The 25,773-nt window shown below is 40.6% G+C and overlaps 1 protein-coding gene across 3 annotated transcripts in view; it reads right to left on the bottom strand.

Annotated features, from left to right (window-relative positions):
* Positions 1–25,773, bottom strand: part of rad23b (RAD23 homolog B, nucleotide excision repair protein) — a 59,454-nt gene that overhangs the window by 6,534 nt on the left and 27,147 nt on the right. For all 3 annotated transcript variants that reach the window (XM_088629463.1, XM_088629462.1, XM_088629464.1), the window contains 7 exons: positions 21,055–21,134; positions 18,375–18,586; positions 17,849–17,904; positions 11,008–11,135; positions 10,146–10,281; positions 8,936–9,063; positions 86–232 (listed from right to left, as the gene is read on the bottom strand). In XM_088629463.1, coding sequence (XP_088485589.1) covers positions 86–232; positions 8,936–9,063; positions 10,146–10,281; positions 11,008–11,135; positions 17,849–17,904; positions 18,375–18,586; positions 21,055–21,134 — 887 coding nt within the window. The remainder of the gene's footprint in view (positions 1–85; positions 233–8,935; positions 9,064–10,145; positions 10,282–11,007; positions 11,136–17,848; positions 17,905–18,374; positions 18,587–21,054; positions 21,135–25,773) is intronic.

Here is a 25,773-nt window from a genome sequence, read left to right as displayed (position 1 = left end):
CTGGATGTACAGTATTTAAATCTACATCTAAACCAACACAGAGGGGAGTTTAAAATAACATTTAAGTAATGGATTAAGAACTTACCCTTTCAATGGCTTCTTTTTCCTGAGGCGTTACTTGAATGTAATTCATGGGTCCACCTCCAGCTTCAGCCACCACCCCCTGACCTGCAACCTCCTGCGCAGGCTCATTCAGCATTTGGATAAACTGCTCTTGGTGGCTGCTGATTTGCTACAGCATTGAAAAGAAAATCATTTTAGCATTATTACAGGTGAGTTTACTCTAATAAAGCCAAAGTTCTGAACTTACATTGAACTTGCATTGCTTGTCTCTAGTCATCAATTTAACATTGGTTCAAAACATTCAGAAAAGGAAAGTTTTCTTGTTGAAAATAGTTGCATAACATTATGAAAGATTAGCTGGGAGAGACGAAAGCAGTGAACAACTTTTAAGATGTTTAAGATGGGTTTTCCGAACTCATACATCAGAAAGACCACCGAAACTAAAATTATTCTGCAGCTAGGATCACACATTCTCCCTTCCCTTAACGACAGATTACTGTTCTTTTAAATTTTCTCCATTCATTGGAAGTTTCATTTCACACCTCTCTGCACCCATTCTGACTTCACACCTCTTGATTGGCCTCTCTTTCTGTCCCCTGCTCCCGCCTCTCACTCCTCCTCCCTCCCAACCTTTGTTCAATTCAATTCAAGGTGCTTTATTAGCATGACCGATGGGTACAATCAGTGTTGCCAAAGCAAATAAAAATAATAAAATTAACATAGAACAAAACAAAAAATAGAAGTAAAGTAAAATCTACAGACATGTTACAGACATTTACAACAAAGACATATTATATAATATCGACATATACTGTAGGCGGCTGGAGCATTATTGGGAGACGGACTCACTGTTCCTCAGGCTGTGACAGGAGATCACATACTGGGCTGCCAGATCAACTGAGTTCCCTCCTCCCTCTCCCAGTAGGATTGGGACCTGTTGTGGTTTTGGCAGGTGTGGGAACTCTGGGATTAGATTTCTGAATTTCGGGAAGAATGTTTCTCTAATCCCAGAGTATCTGTCACAGTGCAGTAGGAAGTGCACCTCTGTCTCTATTTCTCCCTGCTGGCAGTGGGAGCACAGCCTGTCCTCTCTGGGCAGCCAGGTCTGCCTGTGTCGCCCAGTTTCTATGGCCAGGTTGTGGTCACTGAGCCTGTACTTCGTCAGGGTCTGTTTCTGTTTGTTATTTTTTATTTTGGTCAAATATTCAGCTAGTGTGTATTGTCTGTTTAAGGTTCTGTAGCATTCCAGTTTATGTTGTGTTTGTGTGTGTGTGTGTCCCAGTGTGTGAGATATTGCTGTTTGATCTGTGCTGTGATGTGGTTGAGTCTGGGTTGTGGTGCTCTAGCAGTGCTGTCCTGAGGCTGGTTAGTGTTGGTGTGGCTCAGGTCGGTGAGCCTCAGGACCAGCTGGCTCAGGGGGCTCTGTTTTGGGCTCAGCTCTTGGCTGAGCAGGGCTTTGTGGTGGTAGGAATTTTGGTCACTGTTTTTTAGGTGTAGCCAATACTTTAATACTCTCTTCTGTATGTTTATCAATAGTGGGTACTGGCCTAATTCGGCCCTGCACCCGTTGTTAGGAGTTTTTCTCTGCACACGGAGGATGTTTCTACAGATCTCCATGTGCAGAGTTTCTGTGGGGTGTTTGTCCCATTGGGTGTAATCCTGGTCTGTGAGGGGACCCCAAACTTCACTGCCGTATAGGGCAATGGGTTGGATTACACTTTCAAATATTTGGAGCCAGATTCTTGTTGGTGGGTTGATGTTGAAGAGCCTCCTTCTTATTGCGTAGAAAGCCCTGAGTGCCTTCTCCCTCAGTGCCTTCACTGCCAGGTCAAAACTCCCGGAAGAGCTGATGGTGAGACCGAGATATGTGTAGCTGGATGTGTGCTCCAATGTGTTGTTGTTCAGTGTGAATTTGTACCTGTTTCCCTGAGGTCTGGCTTTCTTCTGGAAAACCATAACTCTGGTCTTGTCCAGATTGACTGTCAGTGCCCAGGTCTGACAGTACTGCTCCAGCAGTGCCAGGTTCTGCTGCAGCCCCTGTTCTGTGGGCGACAGCAGGACCAGGTCATCTGCGTAGAGCAGGAACTTGATTTCTGTGTCGTGTAGTGTAAGACCAGGAGCTGCAGACTGCTCCAACATTCCTGCTAATTCATTGATATAGATATTGAACAGTGTTGGGCTCAGGCTGCAGCCCTGTCTCACCCCGCGGCCTTGGGTGAAGAATTTAGTCCTTTTGTTTCCAATTTTCACTGCACATTTGCTCTCTGAATACATTGATTTAATTATGTCGTACACTTTGCCCCCTATGCCACTTTGGAGTAGTTTATAAAACAATCTCTCATGCCAAATCGAGTCAAATGCTTTTTTGAAATCAACAAAGCAGGCAAAAATTTTTCCTTTGTGTTTTTGGTGGACGTGTTTGTCTATCAGTGTGTGTAGGGTGTAAATGTGATCAGATGTGCGGTGATCTGGCAAGAAGCCAATCTGACTTTTACTCAGGACATTGTGTTCGGTAAGGAAGGCCAGTATTCGTGTATTTAGGATACTGCAGAATACCTTCCCCAGGTTACTGTTCACACAGATGCCCCGGTAGTTGTTGGGATCGAGTTTATCTCCACTCTTATAGATGGGCGTGATCAGTCCTTGGTTCCAGGCCTCGGGGAAACATCCAGCTGTCATGATGAGATTGAGGAGTTTGAGCAGGGCTTGTTGCAACTTTGTGCTGCTGTGTCTCAGCATCTCATTTATGACTCCATCATGGCCACAGGCTTTGCGTGGTCTGAGGGCCTGGAGTTTGTCCAGTAGCTCCTGCTCAGTGATTGGGGAGTCTAAGGGGTTTTGGTTGTCTTTGATAGCCAATTCCAAAATTTTGAGTTTTTCATAGATGGTGTTTTGGTCTGATTGATTTGTATTTGGGAGCTTTTCATAGAGATTTTCAAAGTATGTTTGCCAGATTGTTCCATTTTGGATGGCCAATTCTTCTGGTTTTGATTTGTTTAAGTTGTTCCACTTCTCCCAGAAACAATTCTGATTTAGTGACTCCTCAATTTCTGCAAGTTGTTTGTCTATGTATGTGTTTCTTTTCTTTTTCAGCGTGTGTTTGTAAAGTTTTACCATGTCACAGTACCTGAGTCGCAGATCTGTGTTGTGTGGTTGTCTGTGTTTTTCATTTGAGACTTTTCGTAGTGCATTTCTGATGTTTTTGCACTCCGTATCAAACCACTTTTCTTTTGCTTTTGTTTTTTGGTAGTTTTTTGATGTAGTTGTTTTTAGCTTAGATTTTGATGCTAGTTTGTGGAATAGGTGATTTAGTTTTTGTGTGGCCAAGCTTATGCCTAATTTGTTGGTTTGATACGGAGTGTTTAGGAATGTGTCCATCAGTGTCTGAATTTCGTCATGGCCCAGTGCAGTTTGGTATCTGTCTAGGCTGTCTGTGTCCCATCTGTATGCCTGGTTGAGGTCATACAGCTGGCTGGGCTGTGTCAGTGTGTCTCTGTGCTGGTGTGTTCTCTTCATGTAGAGTGTGATCTGGCTGTGGTCGGAGAGGGGAGTTTGTGGCCTGACAGTGAAGGCACTGATACAGGAGGGGTCCAGGTCGGTGATGGCGTAGTCCACCACACTGCTGCCCAGAGCTGAGCTGTAGGTGAACCTGCCTAGAGAGTCCCCTCTAGTCCTGCCGTTGATGATGTACAGGCCCAGCCCTTGACAGAGCTGCAGCAGCTCGCGCCCGGTGCTGTTGACCGTGGTGTCATGGCTGCACCTGTGTGAGGTGACCGGTGTGTGGTACAGAGGTGATTGTCCAAATATGTGAGTATTTCCCTGTGTGCTGGTGAAGTCTGCCAGTGTGCCTGTTCGTGCGTTGAGGTCACCACAGAGCAGCACGTTTCCCTGGCCCTGGAAGTGACCGATCTCCGTGTGGAGACTGTGGAGAATTCCCTCACTGTAGTAGGGGGATTCTGAGGGCGGGATGTAGACAGCACACAGGAAAACCTCGTTTTCTGTACAGATGGTATTTCTTTTGATTTTAAGCCAAACTCGTGACTCTTCTTTCTTTACTAATTGTATGGAGTGACTGAGCTCCGCTCTGTACCACACAATGATCCCCCCAGAGTCTCTGCCCCGGGTGATTTGGGGTTTTTTGACAGAGGGCACCATGATCTCCTTGTAGCCTGGGGGACAGTGGGTAGCCAAGTCTCCCCGACACCATGTCTCCTGTAGGATCATGATGTCTGTCTCCTTTACATCCTTGATAAATTCAGGATCAGTGCTCTTCAGCCCAAATGCTGACGAGCCCAGACCCTGAATGTTCCACATACTTATCTTTAGAGATCTCATTGTTATCGTTTGAATTATCTTTGCAATTTGTTATTGTTTTCTGGAACTGTATCAAATTTGTGTCGGACATTTACATCATCAACAGAAACAAGTATTGTGCTGGGTTTTTGTCTGTCGCTGTGGGTGATGGAAGTTCAGCTCATAAGCCGGGTGCAGATGAGGTTCAGGAGCTGCCGGATTTCTCCCAGCTCCAAACCACTCGGGACTGCTGGTCTGGCCAGGGCTGCGGCGTAGCTGTGCAGGAGGGGCTCGGTCCGGCTCTGTTGTTGTGCTGGGTGGGGAGGGGTTGTGGTTCTGGTCCGGTTCAGCTGCTGGTCTGGGTGAGGGGCATGGGGTGGGGCGCTGGTTCTGGTCCTGTTCGGTCGTTGGTCTGGGTTGGAGGGCTGTAGGGTGGTGCTGGTTCTGTTCTTTGTGGGTTGAGCTGGTCTGGGTTGGGGGTGTGGGTGCTGGGGCGTTCCTCTGGTAGTCCTCCTGTTTCTCTCTGGGATGCTGTTTGGGTGTCTGCCCAGTGTGGTGTCTTTTAGAGTTTTTGTGAAGAGTCCAATGGTCTGTTTTTTGAGGTGTTTATGGTCGTGTAGATGCTGTGGTCCAAGGGTGGAGTGATGGGCCAGATAGACGTTTGGGAGCAGGGCGCAGCACCGTGAGATCTCGGCATTGATTCTCTGGATGGTGTGGTGCTGCTCGTCCTGTCTCGGCAGCAGGGTGGAGATGACAATTCGGGCGCGAGGGAACTCCTGTATGGCCCTCTCTGCCACTCTCCTGATGGACTGGGCCACCTGCTCCCTCTGGGTCCTCAAGTCGTTGGTGCCGGTGTGGATGATGATGTGCTGAGGGGCTCCCAGTACCGACCTGGACAGCAGCTGCAGGGCCTTCTCTGTCGTCGGACACCAGAGCTTTGCTGTTTGTAATCCCGGGAAGAGCCTGTGCTCATCGATGTACCTCCCGTTGGAGTCGATGAGAAGGGCTACTTCCATGCGTCTGCCTCTGGTGACCAGTCTGCTGGAGGGGCGCTGTGCTGCCGGGCGGGGGGCTGCTTGGGGGGGTGCAGTGTGTGAGGTGGAGGAGTTGGGTGGGGCCGGGTGTGTGTGTGGGTCACCCTGAGTGTTCGGCAAGGTGGGTGTGCTTTTGGGCAGTAGAGTTGTGAGGGGATTTGGGGTGCCGGGGGGTGCAGTGGGTGTGGTGTTTGCTACGGTGGGGGTACTGGGTAAGTGGGAGTTGGTGGTGGGGGTTGTAGGGGTGTCAGGTTGTGTGGAGGTGGGTGTGTCTTTGCGGGTTGGTGGTGGGTGTTGTGAGTTGTGTGTTCTGGGTCTCAGGGCTGTTCTGTTGCAGTCAGGGCTGCAGTGGGAAGTAGTGAGTTTCCTCAGCTGGTCTTTGAGAGTCTTGCTTGTCCTCTCCGCGAGCTGCAGCTCCTCTCTCAGCTCTGCTACTTCCGACTGCAGCTTACTGTTGTCCCGCAGCAGCTCCTCCATCTGTGCCCTGAGCTGTTTGTTGGAGGTTTTACATTCGTTCCTGTGTTTGTTAACCTCATCTCTTAGCTGTTGTGCTGTCTGCCCCTCTGTGAGTCTCCCCAGCATCAGCTCCTTGAACTCAGTGAAGTCCAGCTCCAGAGCAGAGAGTTTCTCTCTCAGGAGGCGCACTGTGCTGTGGTCACAGGGGGGTTGGTGTGGGCTGTGTGTGTCCGGGTGGTGTGTTTCCGTGTTGCCGAGGGCTACACTTTTGCTGGGCTGTTCTGTGGCTGAGGCTGTGTTTGTGGGCTCCGAGTCAGGTGGAGCTGAACTCTCCGGTGTGGCGGGCATCAGGCTGCTGGGTCTCTCTCCTGTTTCTGGGGGAGGTTTCTCCAGGTCGGCCTGTGTTTTAAGGTCTGTGAACTTTTCCTCGAAAAGCTCCAGAGCGGCCTCACTGCCCTGTATCATCACTGTAACATTGTGGTAGGTGTTGACAGTCAGGACAGTGTCTTCTACCTCACTGTCGCCCCCTATGGAGATTTGCCTGCCTTTGCTGATGCCCCTTCTGGTGGTGTTTGTATAATTCTTACACACAGCTGTGTGCCAGGCATTCGGATGCTCAGTAAAAAAGAGCAGGTTGGTTTTTATGTGTTTTTCTCCTGCCTGGCAGTAGTCAGCAATGAGGGTCTCTGGGTTTTCTTTCATCCAGGAGTCTTTGTACTGTTTCCTGGTCTTAACGGTTTTCACGTCCTCAGGGTACTGGAGTACTGTGCTGAGGGGGCAGGGCTGGTCCAGTGGGGCTGTGTTCTGCTCTGTACTCATCTTGCTCTTTTAAATACAATGGGCCCAGGTGAGAAGAGCAAACAGACGGCCTGGCTCGGGCGTTTTGAATACAATCAGCCCCCTGTTGCTTGGGAACAGGTTCTTCAACTTTGGCCTTTTGAGTGTAGTGGGCCCAAGTGGTATTTTGTTTAATTTAAACTTTAAGGTACCTTTTTCTAAAGACTTTTTAAACTTTTATCTAGCAAAGCAGTTCAATTTTTTAGAGGCTTCTTCAAGAAAGGAGAAGAAAGAACAGGGCTTACCAGGTGTTTTTCGTGTTGATGGCTGAGTTCTTGGCTTCTCTTGATGCTGCTTGTATTTTCCCTTTCCTTCTTGTTTCCTTTGGTGTACTTTTTCTCTTTCTTTCTTTCTTTCTTGTCTTCTTATTCTTATATCCTTGTTTTAATGATTCCTTTTCTGTTTGTTCCTCTTCATCTCTTGGGGATTTTTCTTTTTGGAGTTTTTCCTCAGGTCCTTTATCCTCAGGTGTAGCTGTGTCTTATAGTTGATCTTCAGTTTTTTAGATGTTTGCTTTGTTGATTTTTTTTTTTTCCAATGGCAAATTTACTTTACTTCTGTAGTTTTCTTTAGTTTTGTTAGATGTTGCCTTATTCCTAGACTATTTGTTCAGTTCCAGAAAACAATAAAATCTCAAAGAAATTAGGAGCTCATCTTCTGTGCTGCCTCTCTCTCTCTCTCTCCCTCTCTCTCTCTCTCTCTGTCGTTGTTCTAAAGTTGTAAAGTTGTTCTCTCACTACTTTACCTTTGCCTACTGCCCTGTCTCTCTCACAGGGCCGCTCCACGGCCGAAACGTTGTGTTCTCTTTCTTCTTTTTTTCAGCATGGAATAAACCTATTACTTGTTCCTTTGCAGCCTACGCATGCTGACGCAGCTACCCACCTGAACTTTTAAGATGCTAGGGATATCAATTTTGGCAAATAACTTATGCAAATTAGCTACTTTACTAGAACAGCTTCTTATCTTATTTGAGAATTACCTGACAAAGGATTACTGTTTACAAAACGTAAACAAAAAAGTTCCAAAAGTAAACAACTATTTACAGATTTTACAATGTGAACATCTTTGATGGCTAAATCAATGCTGATAATTTTCTATAATGCAAATTTTGTTAATTTCTGTTAAAATAAAAATACCTATTTTTCAGGGTCTGAATGATTTTGGAGTAAAATCTGATAACCATTTTAAATGATACCAACATGGATCAGGATTTGATAGTAGCATCAATCATTGTATAACAGTTTAGATGGGTAGCTGCGTCAGCATGCGTACAACTCAACTCATCAACTCAATCAGGAACTCCCGTAGTAACAACCGCATTCCTTTGGTGCTTCCCTACAACCCCAACACACTTCCTATCCTCAGGACTATTAACGACAACTTTTCCATCCTACAGGATGATCCCTCCATTGGGGCCTTCTTTTCTGACCGCCCCATCATCTCATATCGCCGATCACCTAATCTGCGCAACCTTCTTGTTCACAGCTCCCTTGACCGCCCTCAGCAACCATCCACACCAGACACTTTCCCTCGCAACAGAGCTCGCTGTAACACCTGCATCTAACACCACACTCATTCAAGGCCCCTCAGGACAATTCCGGATCACCCAGATAGCATCTTGTACCTCCAGCAACCTTATTTACTGTATCTCTTGCAGTAAATGCCCAGCCATCTACATTGGAGAAACAGGAAGGAGACTCGGAGACCGCTTCAGAAAACAAGTCAGGACTGTGAAGATTAAAGATCTCTCCAAGCCCATTGTTTCTCATTTCACCTTTGATGGCCATGACCACTCTAATCTCTCCGTCTGTGTTCTCAAAGATGGTTTTCATACATCAGAAAGACTACAGAAACCAAAATTATCCTGCAGCTAGGATCACACCTTCCCCCTTCTCTTAACGACAGACTACTTTTCTTCTAAATTTTCTCCATTCATTGGAAGTTTCATTTCACACCTCTACACCTATTCTGACTTCACACCTCTTGATTGGCCTCTTTCTGTCCCCTGCTCCCACCTCTCACTCCTCCTCTCTCCCAGTCTTTGTTCTCCTGCTACATTATCTTTGCTTACTGCCTTGTCTTTCTCACACCCGAAGAAGGCTCCACGGCCGAAACGTTGTGTTTTCTTTCTTCTTTTTTTTCAGCATGGAATAAACCTATTACTTGTTCCATTGTATAATAGTTGTTTACATATACTTGAAACTTGTTTAAAATCTAAAAAAGGAATGAACTCTCACTCCATTCTGCAGTACCTGTAGTAGTTGAGGGTTTTCTCTTCCTATCTGCTGCAGTAAGGCTGGAAGCAAAGATGGGTTCTGTTGAATAATTTGTCTCATCTGCTGAAACTGAGGTTGGTTCTGCAAAAACTCCAATGGATTGGCTAGGAAGACAATGAGATAGCTCTTAGGTAGGCCTTCATTCATTAGGGCACTCTGGATTCTGCTGCAGTGTCTAATACTGTATTAATAAGTTAAATATCACTTCAATTACTCGGATGCTACAAAGCTCAAACTTTGGGTCCCCCAGCTAAAACATGGAATTCAGCTTTATTTTAATAGACAAAATACCAGACCTTAAATTTAGGAACTCAATTAACATATCTGCTAATCCACACCATGTCTAAAGATTCTTAATGGAATTTGAAAATGAAAAATAGGAGACAAACAAGAGTACACTCTAAATAAAATGATCCCCAAAGCACTTTTCATACTTTCAAAAACATTGCCTTGAGAAAAAGCCACTTTGGCTGAAGCACCCCCCTTTAACAATATCTAAATTAAGGAAAAAAATAATTTTACACAACTAAATATAGAATACATCATTTTAGAGTCAAAGTAATGCATATAGAAAAAAAATCCCTTCACTGCTGAAATTCTGCTTCCATGTAATATGTAGTTCCAACTATAAATGCAGAAAAATGACAGAAGTAGAATTTTAAAAGCGTAGAATATAAAATAATCAAGAAAAGGCATGGAAAGAAAAATAGCCTGTTACAATTTTATTTATATATTGTATTATTTGTATTCTAACTTATAAATGCCACAATTTGTAAAGCAACAACAGGAAATTAGATTTTCAAAACAACAACAAGTAGCAATTTTCAGTCTGGCTATCATTTTGTGCTACTACAAGAGCCCAAAAAGAAAAGCTGAACTGACTATCAGAAGATGAATCAGAATGTTTATGTTTTAATTTAGTTTTTAGTCAAAAGAACAAGTGACTGCTTACGATCTACCTTTTTGATGAAAGACAATGGTGTGTTATTTGATCAGCCAGTCACACATTTTTAAAGAATTTTTAAGTAATTCTTATGAACTCAGTGACAACAGAAACCTCAGTAAAAAATCTATTAACTTTTTGTTAATGCATTTTTAACCATAATGACATGATCTAATATGCATAAGAGATGGCAGACAGCAAAGAGAGCAATATAACAGGTGCTCCAGTACAGAGACAACTCACCCTCTGTGGTTGGAGTTGGCTGCACAGACCCTGTGGTGGAAGGAGAGGACAAGGAACCTGTGATGGAAGAAGGAGTACCAACCTGAGGCATGACTGGGTCAGCCACCGTATGGCTCTCTCTCTCTGCTGGAATACCCTAGGGGAAAGGCAACATAGCAATGAGCACACTGCAATCAGGGAGAACAACCGTACTGCTTTATTTATGTAAATATCTTATTATGCGGTACCAGTATCACATAAATACACATTCTTTCAGAAGTTAGAAATCCAACATTTAAAAACTGCAGAGTTTTAAAAAAGATTTTTGTAAGGGATTCAGAGATTTCAATACTTTGCAGAAATTTGGCCTTGTATAGCCTTGTTATCTAGATTAAAGAATGGCAGGAAATATTGTCTGGCACAGTTTTCTACATGACATTCTACATGACATTCATGGAAAAAAGTAGACATTGCAATGGGGTAGGATAGGGCTGTGTATTCGTTACACCACAGATGGCACTATATTTAAGTAAAATAATTTTGTCAAAGCTTTACACATTTAAATACAAATACAAAGAATGCCACAAAACTAATGGTGATGAATATTTAAAAATGTGTTATTTCAAAGTTACTCTGATAAAGAAAATATATTTTTTTAGGATAACCACATGGGTTGATACCTTCAGACTTTTATCTCAGGTGTTTAATAGCTACTAGTTGATTAAATTGAAGAGCTGTAGGCATACAGGTGGAATGATTAAATAAACTGTTTCAGATTATTTACATAAAAAGAAAAGGGAAGCATAGCATAAACAATGCAAGTTTAATAAAATTAATAAATTATAAATAGTTATGGCTCATAGAGCAGGGGCACTAAACTTACCGTAAGAAGGTATTCAACAGCTCTGTCAGGGTTATTAAAGCTGGCTCTTAGTGCAGCAACAACCTGCTCTCTTTCATACCCCATTGACATGATCTCGGTTACCATGTTTTCATAGGACTGTCCTGTCACTGTAAATAAAGGAAGTGAATTATGAGGGAACAAGCTCTTTCTACACTCCACAAAAGCCCAAGATGCCACATGTTCCAGCTCCTCAGCAAATGTTCAATGGGGCTCAGGGCTGGAGCATATGTCTTGCATAGTATACCTGTCAATGCAAGAAAGATAGTTACATGAGCAGCATGAGGACATTTTCCACTCCTCCTAGAATACTGTAGTGTCAGGTTGAGTTAGTGGGAATGGCTGCACGCAAAACAATATGTTCCAAGACACATTATCAATGCAGAACTGCACAATCAGCTTGCCATTAATAACTGCTACATACAGCAATCAGCACACTCCTCTCAGGGGGAGCAACTGTACAATGTCCATTTGGACCTCTCCACCTACAACCTTGTGCCATATGGTCTTCAAGACCACAACGCTGAAGTGTCAGAATGTATGTCTGTAATGTGAACACTTCAAATTCAGTGCGTTGATATAGTCTTGTGTCTAAAAATGGCAAAAACATAGCACCTTTCTGTATTTTGCTTTCTTGACTCATATAAGGTTTGACATTCTACAAAATGAATCATCTCATTACCCATGTCCAATGTACTCTCTCAATCAGCTGACTAAGTGCTCATTGGAAAAATGTCACTTTATTGTACCATGGTGAGCCATGCATAATCAATTTACAAAATATGTAACTACATTTTCCTAATAATGGATGCATTATAGTATTTTTTTATATACATAATACTATGTATAAAAAGATTAAGATTAAAAAATTAAGAAAACTGAAAAACAATGACTTGTTTGCTCTTTAACTGGGTATCAGCAGTTAAGATATATCCAGGAGTTGCACATCCTATTTTACCCATCTTTGCTCTTATTACAGTACCTGAAACTAGAATTCTGTTGACATCCTGCAAAAAAATATAGTGCAATTGCCTTCTAGTGTTTTTTTAATTATCCACGCAAAGAGCAGTAATTAAGGTTCTAACCTCTTAATTTGAATACTGTGGGTTCGGATGACACTGCCATTGTAACTTCGACCGTGGTACTTCGCTTAGTTTTAAGAAGCTACAAAAATGCACACACACAGATCACCTTAAATAATGTGACCGAATAAAATTTTTAGAAAAACTGCACAAAAATAGTGTTATGAGTAGTGCGACTGTGAAAATGCAGTGCTTACATAAAATCTACCTCAGCACATGCAGAAGATTGTAAAGTCAACCAATAATACTTGTATTACAACGTGTATACAGATGCAGCCATTCAAAATGCATGGTACAAACCCGTACTGCATGCAACTACCCACAAGCCACTGCGGCGTACCGCGGTACATGATTGGCTGGCCAAAATGACCAACAGGGGCACTCGTGGTGCATTGGTCATTAGGGAAAAGATTTAATCATTTAATCTCTTTACTGTGCACATTGTAATCTGTTTAGTATTGAATATTTAGATGGAATTTTACAACTAAAGGGAAATTTTAGTAGCTGAGCATAAAAAGAAGAGGAGCATAACGCATCTGATGGTCATAAATGAAAAGAATTTAGGAACATAAACATATTATGTAAGCTCTATATGGCTGGTATTGGTAGTTTAAAGAAAAAATACACACCAGTATTCCACTTTCTCCCTAAACATTTTAAGCATCAAAGTCTTACGTGTGGTTATTTCGGAAACGTTTTTACGTGCTCCTTCTGACCATATTAAGTTTATATACTTTTTGAAAAGTGATAATGTTTTAACCTTTTCTGCGAATACGCTCGTTATCACAGTAAACAAAAGCATACTATTTTATTCACAATCTGACAACAGATGGTGCGTAATTGCGCATCAATCAAAACCTCGAGTTTCCCCGAGTGTCAGAAAAAATAATTAGCTCACAATAATTAGATATGTTTATGTAGGGGTTGTGAAAATTTTCACAAGTTGTGGTCTTTAAAATGCATTTGGTTTGAAGGCTTTCTGCGTTTCCTTTGCGAAGATTTGGACATAAGAATATTCGTGCGTGGTCAAAAAAAATGGCATAAAAATGACAAAGTGAAGGCTGTGAAAACATTCACAATGTACTTTATACACAAAGCAAATGTTCTCACAGGAGGTTTCGTGAAAACGCTACAGGCGTGCCAAAATCGTTTTCTAACTTCAAGCTAACTTTACCCCGGTGTTTAACGCTGCTATGAAAAATAAATCTAAATGGTGAGAAAGCTATGCTTAAATAAACTACACTGCTGCCGATATTGTAGCAACAGACAAAATGAAACGCTTGGAGTTTGTAATGTAGGGATTCCTATATATCTTTAGTGGTTTAATTAATGACAAAGGCTTTCATATGGAAACATTTTGACACTGCACATAACAATCGTAGAAAGAACACAAAACAAGCCCATTAGCCTGGTTTTCGCTTAAAAAAATCACACCAGAGAAAGTGAAGTAGCATTAACTAGCAAAGGTATTTCGCAGACGTAGGCATAGTACGTAATTCAGGCTTTATGAACCCTAATAATAACCCTAATTTGCCCAGGCGAGAGTTCATAAAGCCTGAATTACGTACTATGCCTACATCTGCAAAACACCTGATCATTTGCTCTAAAGATTTCAGTGCTTTGTGTATATTCTAATTGCAGTGGGGACAGGGTGCGTGGGGACAGATTTAGCCTGAAATTGAATTGGGGATCTGTATTCTTCACACCTGAAACATTTTCTCTGAAAGCGTTTTCTCCCCCGTTTAGCTGATCTTTTGCTGCCTACGCATGCTTACACAGCTCCCTAGGTGAATTATGATACTTGACTGAGAAAGCTTTAGAGAACTTAACATTTTTATTATCAACAAATTGTAAATATGATGTTTACACTGGCGTTAATTTTTCACTTAAGTGTATGGAGGAGTGTGCCCCCCCCCACTTAGGCTGGGCAAACAATTTTTTTAATTTTTAAAAAAGAAAAAAAATTAGATGATGTGTTCCTGCTTAACTTAGACATTGCATGACTTTAAAAGCTATAAAAGCAGGTTTCGATAGTTAATAACCACTTTTTATGCGCGAAAAACGGGCGATTTTTCTTCGTCATAAGATCTTTCTTGGAAAAATGTCTTTATGTGTTGTAAGAAACTGAATTGCTTTAACAAAATATATTTACAAATCCTTTCACCTGGTAATCTACCTGAATGCCCAACTATCTGAGAAAGGATTATCCTTTCAAAGCAGGAGTGTATTGTACTTCCTCTTGGGATCAAACGTGGAAAGATTAGATTGTAATCGTTTTTATATTTTAAATACATTTTAGAAAATTGTAATCCATACTAAAAAGTTGTATTTATTTAATACAACTTGATAAGTTACATTAATAGAGATAAGAATTCAAGTTAATACTGTTTAGAATTTTAATCATTTTAAACTGTATTACAGCATCTTACACATGAAAAAGTCAGTATATTTTATAAAAGCAAGATTGCTCAGTTGGACAGTAGAAAGCAAGTATGTTTTTTAATGTTTGTAATCACTATTCTTGCAAGTACAAACACAACTGGAATGCTACAGAACCCTAAACTGACAATTCACACTAGCCGAATATAGCTTTGTCAGTCTTCTGTGTAAGAAAATAATGGATTTGAACATCATTAGGTGCTGTTTTTAAAAAGCTGTTGAGTAAAGAATATGAATTTTCCTGCTGAATGAAAACAGGAAATAAAGAAAGGGTTTCAGAAATCAAACAGACTGCACTGTTCTGCTTCCTATGGTTCTAAGACGTATTGAGCAGTATATCTTGTGTTGTGAACGTGTGTACACAGTGGTCCCCCAGTGTTTCAGTTAGTGCATAATTACGCATCGATGAAAAACCTGAGGTTTACAAAAAGAGAATTATCTCACTGTCTTATGTAGAAGCTGTGAAACGTTTCACAAGTCAAGGTCTTTAAAATGCGTTTTGTGATATTTAGAAATACCAACAAATTCAATATAGTCAATTATATTTATTATCAGTAATAAAATCAGTAGCAGTTTGGAATTATTCCTTGTTATTAATAAATGACTTAGCTTCAAACATGTTGTGATATAAAAAATGTCAATATAGTGTCCATAATATTTGCTATTCTAGTTTTTCAATGAAATGTTTGTTAAAAGAAAACTCATGCCGATAGCTGGGTTTGAATGCCAGACCTCAAGACATAAGGCAGACGCTTAAGCCATCATGCCACAGCCGCAGTCATGTGGAAAGCAGTGAAACATCCGTACACATCAATAGAAAGTCTTATACTACTGGTTGTGTTACAGTACATGAATATAATTATACCGTTATTAATTTGTTTAGATACACGATTCCATATTATATTCCCTGTTAAGCAAATTCTAAAAGTATGCTTTTGTTTACGCCAATAACAAGTGAATTCACAGAAAAGGTTAAAACACAATCACTTTTCACAAAGTATATAAACTTAATATGGTCAGAAGGAGCACATAAAAACGTTTCCAAAATAACCACATGTAAGACTTTGATGCTTAGGGAGAAAGTGGAATACTGGTGTGTATTTTTTCTTTAAAATACCAATACCAACCATATACAGTTTACATGAGATGTTTATGTTCCTAAATTAATATCGTTTATGAGCATGTGAAAGGCATGGTGATACAAAACTTACTTGGTATGATTGGAAACAAATACGTGATCGGATCAACGAAATTCTGTGGTGTTACTTTTTGTCAATGAAAAAATAGTCTTTTTGTTTACAAAGACGATTACAAAGAAATTGGACCAGGGTTTACAGCTTGTCCAAGGTCATTATTAAAACTATTAGTAATATCTTCAGTAAAGACTTTGATGCACAAAATATTTCTGCATAATTAAAATATTTATGATAAAGGTGGTAGGTTGTGTACTTTTGTCCAACTGAGCAATCTTGCTTTTATAAAATATACCAACTTTTTAATGTTTAATGATTAACATGCTGTAATACAGTTTAAAATTAAAAGTCTAAAGAGTATACAACTTAAATTCTTAATTGGATAAAGATCGTTCCTCAGCGGTGATCGGGATTTGAAACTGGGTGTTTTCTGGTGACAGTTCAAATGCTGTACATGAGAGGTTAAGCTTTATTAGCTCCAGCTGGTGGTTGTACAAGGTGATTCCGGATACTATTAATTTAATTTGCATGTAGTAAAATGTGGTATGACGTGATATGATGCGACACGCAGTGTACCTCGCTCGTTTTGAATGGCTGCATCTGTAGTTTTATGCACAAATGAATGGCCCTTCCAATAATAAAAGTACACAAAATGAAAACATATACTACCCATAAAATTAAACAATTCTGACATAGTAAATAGTTGTTAACATCTGAATGGTGAAATCTTAGGACACACATACCACCCCTTAGCTTATTCATAATCTTTACTTTTTTTTTGCTACTGTCATAACCATACGACTATCCTTCTCTACACTACTACTTTCAGATGCATTGGGGTTTCATGCCATACTGCTTTTCAAGGCCTTTGAATTAATCAAAACAAAAGTACAGTCAAAAAAGCAGCCATGTCTTCACTGAAACTCTCAAGGTAACATATACAAGACAGAGGGGATTAACAACTACTAATGGGTATGGTGGTACAGGAGTCTGGGATGAATTACTCACTAGTGCACTGTAAATGTTAATCATCACTTACCTGGATTTAAATGACAATTTTTGCTTTATACCCAAGCATCTCATTTACTTTCCTTACCCATATTGTATTGATATGGACATGGAAGTATCTACAAAAGTGACCAGATCCCTTCTGTGTAGCTTCCTGCAGCTCTGAATGACACACACAATATATGGTGGGCACACACTATTACTATGTGCGGATTACTTTGAACGTATCAATGTTAAATTTTAATTGCAAATTTATCAGCTAATTCCATGACGAAGTCTTTCAGAAATTGCTTTGCCATTACTTGTTTGGCCCTGTAAATTTACCGTGCAAACTACATGGAAATCTGAAACCTCCTCGTACCTATGACTAGGCTCCAGGGGAATAAAGCCTTTTTTTGGTATAGCCACATGGCTATGGAATTTAGATTTAGTCAACAGATAATCTAACAGATTAGATGGCATCCTCACATTTGTAATCTTTCTTATATCATTGTGTACTACAGTTATTGCAAAGTCTTCTGTACAATAGAGAGTGGGCACAAAAAGCAGCTGTCAACTACTGGTACTTAATACATTAATACATAAAAAAGTACCAATACATTAATAATTAATTACACATTCAAAGTTCTAAGAAGCAAATGCATGTTGGAAGTTCAAACATCCACTACTACTTTCAGGACTAAATAAAAATATTAATGTCTAAAATCATAAGATCTTTTAGTATTCTTAGTTTCACACTTAGGAAATTATTCTTAATTCCTTGGTTGATTAGTCTTTTATATTTTAAACACTTGTATCTTGTAACTTGTAACTTTCTACTCCAACTGTTGTGAAAGTATGCAGTTCTGCTTTTGTCTATTTATGTTGAATTGTCAACGTATGTTATGTTGACAGGCATAACTGCCATATGTCAATGTCAAATCCCTTTTATGGACAAGTTTTACAGACCTTACTGTATAAAAAGACCACTCTGTAATACTTCTTTGAGTCTGTCCTGCAAGAGCTAGGCTCCCGTATGCATATGTAATAAAGAAGACTTCTGCTACATGGACACCCAAATTGCTGTCATTTGCTTGACACAGCATCATAGAAAATGCTTACCAAGAGCAGAAGTGGCCTCCTCAAAAATGTTAACATTTCCAGCTGGATTTGTAGAGCTACAGAAAAACAAGAAAAATGATGTTTTCATACAAACCTATTCGAAAACACCATTACCAAGGACAGTTTCAAAATTGATAAAATTGCGCTGTTATTCTCATTTTAAAACACAATCAAGAAACTAAAACAAAAGTCAATTTATGATTAGAATTTGGATTCTTGCAAGTAAAACAAAAGGCCAAGCAATTTTCAAATCTCTACGAATTTATTTTATTAAATGTTTTGTACAGTTAATACTGAAGAGTGACGTGATGGATAGTACACGCCTGATTCTCAATACCTGGTTAGAAGTGAATTAGTTTAAAGTGAAAAACACACAATGCCATTGAACCTTAAAGGAAGAGCACATTCCTGAAACCGAAACTTGCAATACTCCTTCAAAATGTGCTTCCTTTTTTAAACTAATTCATTGTAGCATTAATCATACAAAATAAATAACCTGCAGAAAGCTAATGATTATACTTAGTACCTGATGGTAGATGTTGTAGGGTTGTCTGTGGCTGCTAGTGGTTTATCCTCCACTTGTTCAAAGGGTTTGCCCCCCTTTTCTGCACTGGTTGGTGCAGCAGCTGCTGATGCAGGAGGTGGAGGGGCTGATATTGTAGCTGTAGCACTGGGAGATATAGTACTTATTGTGTTGGTAGTAGAGGAAGGCTGGGCAGCAGATGGAGCTGCCTTAGGCTGCAAGACGAACTTAAAATGAGCCATCAAAAAATTTAACAAACTTCCAATACGCTTATCCTCCCTAAAAAAGTTGATTCATTTGGACAGATACTTGCATACTCAGCATACGTGATGCTCATACTATGGATCTTCTGTCCTGGTTTGCTGTTTTGGAACCAAAGAAAGGGTTAGCTGCCAGACAGTCTAATTAGAGATTTCAGCCTTTAAGGTCAAAAGAAACTCGAAAACCTGCTGAAACACTTCTCATCTATTGCAAGTACAGAGGAAGCTAGGCCAGAGTTCACACTGCTGTCCACTGATTCATATGCTTCATTTTCCTTTCAACAGTTTGAAGAGACTGTGCTGAATAAGCATAGTGGTGTATACACTGAAATGGAGAAGCTACTTCAAATAGCCATGGTGATACTAGTTGCAAGTGTGTTATGTGAATGTGGATTCAGTGCTCAAAACAGAATTTAAACAAAATTCAGAAATTCACTGAAAAACACGAACACCACAAAATCAATGCTCATTTCAGAGCTTAGGCCTTCTTGAGGATAGTTTCAATTTCAACACGGCAGTTATGAAATGGAAATGAGGAGGAAGAGAGAGAGAATAGGGACAAACTAAGGGAGACAGTGGGGAGAGAGAATAAGGAGAAGAACAATAATGTTTATAGTTTAGAGCGAGAGAGCACCTGAGACAGATAGAGAAGAGAAAGCACAAAGAAGAGAAACACTGAGAAGGACAATAGTTTTAGTTATTTAACCTTCAATGGAGAGGAGGATGGCAATGAAAGACAGATTGGCAACAAGGTAGGACTGCATTTACAATGAACATATGCAGCTCAGGTTGCATATTATTTCACACACGAGTTTAGTCTATTAGTATCCCCCCCCCCAAGATGCTGAAATCCCCCATGAGCTTTATTTAAAGGGGGAATTCCCCCTTATTTTCAAAATGAAGTTCAAGACCTGCAACTTAAGACAATCCATTTCACATGTGTGATTTCATAAGCAAATGGTGTCACACACCTCCAGCTCAAAAGAAAAAATACAGAGAATTAAACCAGATAAGAATTGACTGAATCTTCTCGGTGGTGGAAACACATCTGATGACTGCACAACATTTTCAACAAAGATGAAAGACCTGTGTTGTAGTACCATCAGCACAAAAACTTTGAGCAATTCACGCAGAGTGGCAAACCTACAACCACACAGTAGGCAGTCACATAAGTGGTAATCATGACTGAAAAAGCACTTCCCTACATAAGACAATCTAACCCATTTTCACATTGTGTGATTTTATAAGTAAATGATGTTGCGCACCTCCATTTCAAAAGAAAATACCTAGACTTAAACCAGCTAAGAATTGACTGAGTCTGCTTGGTGGAGGAAGCACTTCAAATGACATCAATATCAAACTTATTTTAATCTATAATTCATAAACTAACTACAACAGTTTTATTAATTTATATAATGATATATTTATTACGTAATATATAATCATATATTAATTTTAACAGTTTATCATATATGTATTTCATATGTAGGATCTCACATGAATGCAGCATTTGTATCACTGATTTTAGAGTAAAATGTCTTAAATTATATCTCTCCCAGAAAAGAGTGGATTGCTCTGTCCAGGTGAGGGGGAACAGAGGAATAGAGGAGGAGAAACAGTGGAGTTTAAGTACCTCAGGGTCTTTTGTTTACAAGGGTAGAGGAGATGATGAGATTAACCAGCTGCTTGGTGCAATGACTGTAGTAATGCAGACATTGTACAGAACAGTGGTGGTGAAGCAGGAGATTTTGGACAAAGCTCTCGGTCTTCCTGTCAATTGATGTCCCTATCCTCACCTATGCTCATGAGTTTTGGGTAATGACCGAAACAAAATATATGGGTGTAAGTGTTGGAAATGAGGTTTCTCCATAGGGCTGCTAGCCTTACTCTCTCTGACAGGGTCAGGAGGTCCGGGAGGACCTTGGACCTTTGGATAGAGCTAAGGCCATCAAGGTGCTTCAGGCATCTAGTGAGGATGCCTGCTGGGCACCTTACCACTGAGAAGAGACCCTGGAGCAGGCTCTGTACACACTGGATTGATCTCTAACTGGCCTAGGATTGCTTGTGAATCCCTCGGGAGAAGCTGGAGACTGTTGCTGAGAAAAGGGGGGTCTGGTAATGATGAGCAATACCCTTTCGGAAGATCCCTACTACTTATAAATGAGTTCATGCAATAAAGATTCTAACACTAATACATATTTTTTCAAACTGAAGATAAACACACAGTATTCTTCTAGTTATTCTTGTTGGTAACTGTAAACCCGTGAAAACGTTATTTAAGTCAAACAGGTACAAGTCCAAGAGAACCAAATCGTCCTGAAAGACACAATCCTTCAAAAGTGAAAAGCACTTTACAGCTTTATTAGGCAGAAATAAACCTAGAACACAATCTGTCAATCCATCTCCAAATTTATCCTGCTCACCTTTGTCACCATGACCACCACAAAGTTCTTTTCATCAATCTTGTATTCCTTGAGGGCTGTATCATCATTCAGGATTTTACCTAAAACAAAAGGGAACCTTTGAGCAGGATATAACAAAAATATTTTATATGGCACCTTTCAAAATAGCTTCTTTAAACTCTTTACAGTAAGGAAAAATAATGATTGAAGATAGCACAATAAATACAAGGGTTTTGAGTGTGGTAGAAAATGCAATAGGGCATACACAGACCAATTAAGTAAAACCCTTTTTGAAGAAGGTTTTCAGTCTGCAAGAGATAGCAAGACAAGACCCTGTCACCCTTAATATGTAGACAAGTTTAAGACTCAAAGAGGAGACCATAGTCAGATGAAGAATGGTTGCAAGGTGGAGAGTAGGACGATATATTAGACAGGCACTGAGGTGCCAAGCCATGTAGAGCCATAGAGGTAAGCATGAGGATTTTGAAGTCGAAGCGAATCCTGAAAGGAAGCCAGAGAAAAGGCTCCAGGACAGGAGTAATGGGATCACGTGCATGCGACTTGGACAGGATACTGGCTCTGAATTCTGGACATAATGAAGTTTGTTCAGTATGGATGTAGATACCCCAGCAAAAAGGATGTTGCAATAATCAACTCTAGAAAATACAAATGTGTTGACCAGCATGTCAGAGACAACATAGAACAGTCTGGCAATATTTCTTCGATGGAAGAGTGATGTTTTTACAATATATTGTATATGAGTAACAAATGTCAAATCTGAATCAAATATCACTTCCATATTCTTCAATTTAGATTGAAGTTCAAGTACACTGCCAACCACAAACACAGGTTGCATTAGATTTAAAAAGTTGATGGTTTCAGTCTTATCAGTTTAAATTAAGGAAATTGAGTAATCCAGGTTTTTATTTCACAGATGCAATCAGAGTGAAAAGACAGCCACTTTAGTGTCAGGTTCAGTATGCACGTAGGTTTGAGTATCATCAGCATAGAAATGAGAAATTAAATCCGATTAAGCTCTTTCCTGTTAGAAAAACTTTAGATCTCTCAATCAATAAAATCTCTCAATTAATGAATGAATTTGAGATTAAAATTGAATAAAGTCAGATTAAGACCCAGTATGTATATTATGTTGAGTGTTTAATTTTCAAAAATAGTTTAATACCTTTTTTTCCCAAGGCTGACATAAAAATCAAAGATTGTGTTGAAAATTCCCTTTATTTAAATTCACCCTGCAACTCACATCTGGCAACCCACTGAAGCTGAGCAGGTGTGAACCTGGTCAATACCTGGATGGGAGACCTCCTGGGAAAAACTAAGGTTGCTGGAAGAGGTGTTAGTGGGGCCAGCAGGGGGTGCTCACCCTGCAGTCTATGTGGGTCCTAATGCCCCAGTATAGTGACAGGGACACTACACTGTAAAAAGGCACTGCCTTCGGATGAGACATAAAACAGTGGTCCTGACTCTCTGTGCTCATTAAAAATCCTGGTGCATTTCTCGAACAGAGTAGTGGTGTAACCCCGGCATCCTGGCCAAACCTCCCATTGCCTTTACCAATCATGGTCTCCTGATAATTCCCATCCATGAACTTGCTTCATCACTCCATTTTCCTCCCAACTGAGAGCTAGTGTGTGTTGAGCATTCTGGCGTACTATGGCTGCACATTGGTGATGGTGGAGGAGAGTCCCCATTACCTATATAAGTGTAAGCAATTATTATTTATTTTCATCTAAAGAAACAGCTACCAAGATAGTTAAAGTAGGTAGCTGCATCAGCATGTGTAGGCTGCAAATATCACCCTGCAACTCACAACTGGCAACCCACTGAAGCTAAGCAGGTGTGAGCCTGGTCAGTACCTGGATGGGAGACCTCCTGGGAAAAACTAGGTTGCTGCTGGAAGAGGTGTTAGTGGGGCCAGCGGGGGGCGCTCACCCTGCGGTCCATGTGGGTCCTAATGCCCCAGTATAGTGACGGGGACACTATACTGTAAACAGGCGCCGTCCTTCGGATGAGACGTAAAACCGAGGTCCTGACTCTCTGTGGTCATTAAAAATCCCAGGGCGCTTCTCGAAAAGAGTAGGGGTGTAACCCCGGTGTCCTGGCCAAATTTCCAATTGGCCCTTACTAATCATGGCCTCCTAATAATCCCCCTCTATGAATTGGCTACATTACTCTGCTCTCCTCCCCACTGATAGCTGATGTGTGGTGAGCGTTCTGGCGCACTATGGCTGCCGTCGCATCATCCAGGTGGATGCTACACATTGGTGGTGGTGGAGGGGAGTCCCCATTACCTGTAAAGCGCTTTGAGTGGAGTGTCCAGAAAAGCGCTATATAAGTGTAAGCAATTATTATAATTATTAAAGGAACAAGGAAAGGTTTATCCCACACTGAAAACAGAAGAAATGTTTCATATATTTAGGCTCCACAGCTCGAAATGTTTTTCTTCTCTTTTCAGTGTAGAAAAAAACTTTACTTGTTCCTTAGCTACCAAGATTGCTTTCACCCTGATACATCTTAAATTATGTAATCATCATGGAATATTAACAATTTCCTCCACTGTTGAATGATTAACAAAATTAAGGATTGGGCTGTAGAGCTGCTTCTGAAATGCAGATGACATACTTATGCAGATGACATACTTCATAAAAAGGAGACACCTCTATCAAACTGCCCCCTTAACAAAATTATTTTAAAGAGATCTGAGTGGGGAACTGCAAAGGAATACTTAAGGTTAATTCCATAATGGAAAGTAAGAATACAACATTGGCTGTGGTGACAAGATAATACTTCATTTAAAGGACAACCATAATTGCCACTTCTTGAGGAGAGACATTTCCAAGAATGTTCAGTGCTATTGAATAAATTAAATTTGGAAAAGTACAGAAGGGATATGGTAAAGAAGAAGTTCATTTTTTCAATGTATTATCTACCTTTTCTAATATCCTCACATTGGAGCACAACTAAAATTAGAACCCGTGTTCTGAATTTAAATTATGCTGCATCCATGCCACATCCGATATATACATTTAGGTTATGTATATATTCAATTGCTCCTTACTACATTAACAACCTCAACATGGTTTCTCTTTACATGTAGTTAACTTCTGTAATTACCATAAATGTTTTAACGCGGTCTTTACAAATTAAAAAAAAGGTAAGATAACACACTCTCATCAATAGTACTGCTGACTTCCCACTTAGGAGTAACGGCTTAATTAACTCATGACTAGGCAGATTTAACTGAAATCATGAAGCAAAACTTTGTTTGCAAAGGTAACCTGAAATCAATTTGAACATTACATTATAGCCTGCTGCAACCATGGTTGCTGGTGCTGCTGTACATGCCATTGTGTATCTCTATGGTGGCCAACCAGGTAAATACATCTGTTCTGACCAAACTATCCTATTCTCCTCCCCACATGTCTAGATGGTGCCCGGGCTGGGTACCATCTGAGTTGGATGCCGCATCACTGCCATGGATCCAAGAGGGACATCGTGGATATAGCCATCGTTTAGGAGGAATTTACTGGTCTACAGAGATCTGCATGGAGTGCTAACATACAGAAGACGTGATGGATGGATTAATACCCTCATTGTTTACTTTTTTAAATTATATAATGTTAGCATGCCCAAAGGGGTTGGGCAAGCAGTTGACCTTGGACCCCTAGAGGTTTTTTCTCTCCTTACTAAGGAGCTTTTGGTTCCTCTCCTCCTCCTTGTCTTCCGGTCTTCTGTTCTGTATTGACAAAAAGTATCGTCAATTGTATTGTTAAGCACCTTGGGGCAACCTTGTTGTGAAATGTGCTATATATAAATACATTGAATTGACTTGAATTAAGGCCATCTGCCTAGCTTTAATGACTTTAATGAAGTGGCTCGCAGCAGGGACACAGGTTCGAGGTGGTCCTGACCAAAGACACACCCCAACACAACGCATTGCGGGCTTTAGTTCCGACATACCAAAAGCAGTGGATAAGTATTCTGGTCCAGGCAGAAAGTATGGTAGTCTGGTGACCTGTAGAGTTATTACAGCATTAATGCATTATTAGGACCTTAATGCTGTAGCCTGTATCTTCAGCCCTGTGGCTTGAATGGTAGGTCAGTAGCTGGTTCTGCAATACAGCAGCCTGTGCAGGAGCACAGCTACTTGTCTTCAGGCTCGTTTTACAGCCGAGTGGCTGGAATATTCAATTCCTCAATGGTCTGCAGGGAACACCACAGAGCAGGATACTGTAGTCAAGCTGCAGTTCACAAACTGTTCATCACACTTAGCAATGCTTGCTTGTCAGTGCAAAGATATCGGGCAATGGGCTACAGAGTGGTGAACAAATGTTATATGGTCAGGTGAATCATTCTTCATTATGTTCTCAACAATTGGATGAGTGCATGTGTGATGCCAGTCTAAAGTACTCAATCAAAACAGCAATCCTGAGAACTGTTCCAACAGACAAGGGTTTTGGTGGTTCTATAATTTTGTGTGGTGAAATTTTCTTACATGTTTGGGACCATTCATTCTCTTAGAAGACCAGGTCAGTGGTAACTGCAACATATTGATAGTCAATGATCATCTTCAGCCCATGTTGCAGCATTTCTTTTTAGCCAAAAGGGATGCCTTGTCAGATGACCATTCCCCCTATCCACAATGCAAACCAGAGGTTTGATTAGCGTGACACAGTTGTTCTTCCTATGTCAAGGCATTTATCAGTCATCAGATCTGAATCC

This window comes from Lepisosteus platostomus, chromosome 4 (assembly GCF_059453375.1).
Source record: "Lepisosteus platostomus isolate fLepPlt1 chromosome 4, fLepPlt1.hap1, whole genome shotgun sequence".
In the NCBI taxonomy this organism is placed as follows: domain Eukaryota; kingdom Metazoa; phylum Chordata; class Actinopteri; order Semionotiformes; family Lepisosteidae; genus Lepisosteus; species Lepisosteus platostomus.
The sequence above is the reverse complement of the archived record's forward strand: the minus strand, read 5'-3'. Positions and strand labels throughout refer to the sequence as shown.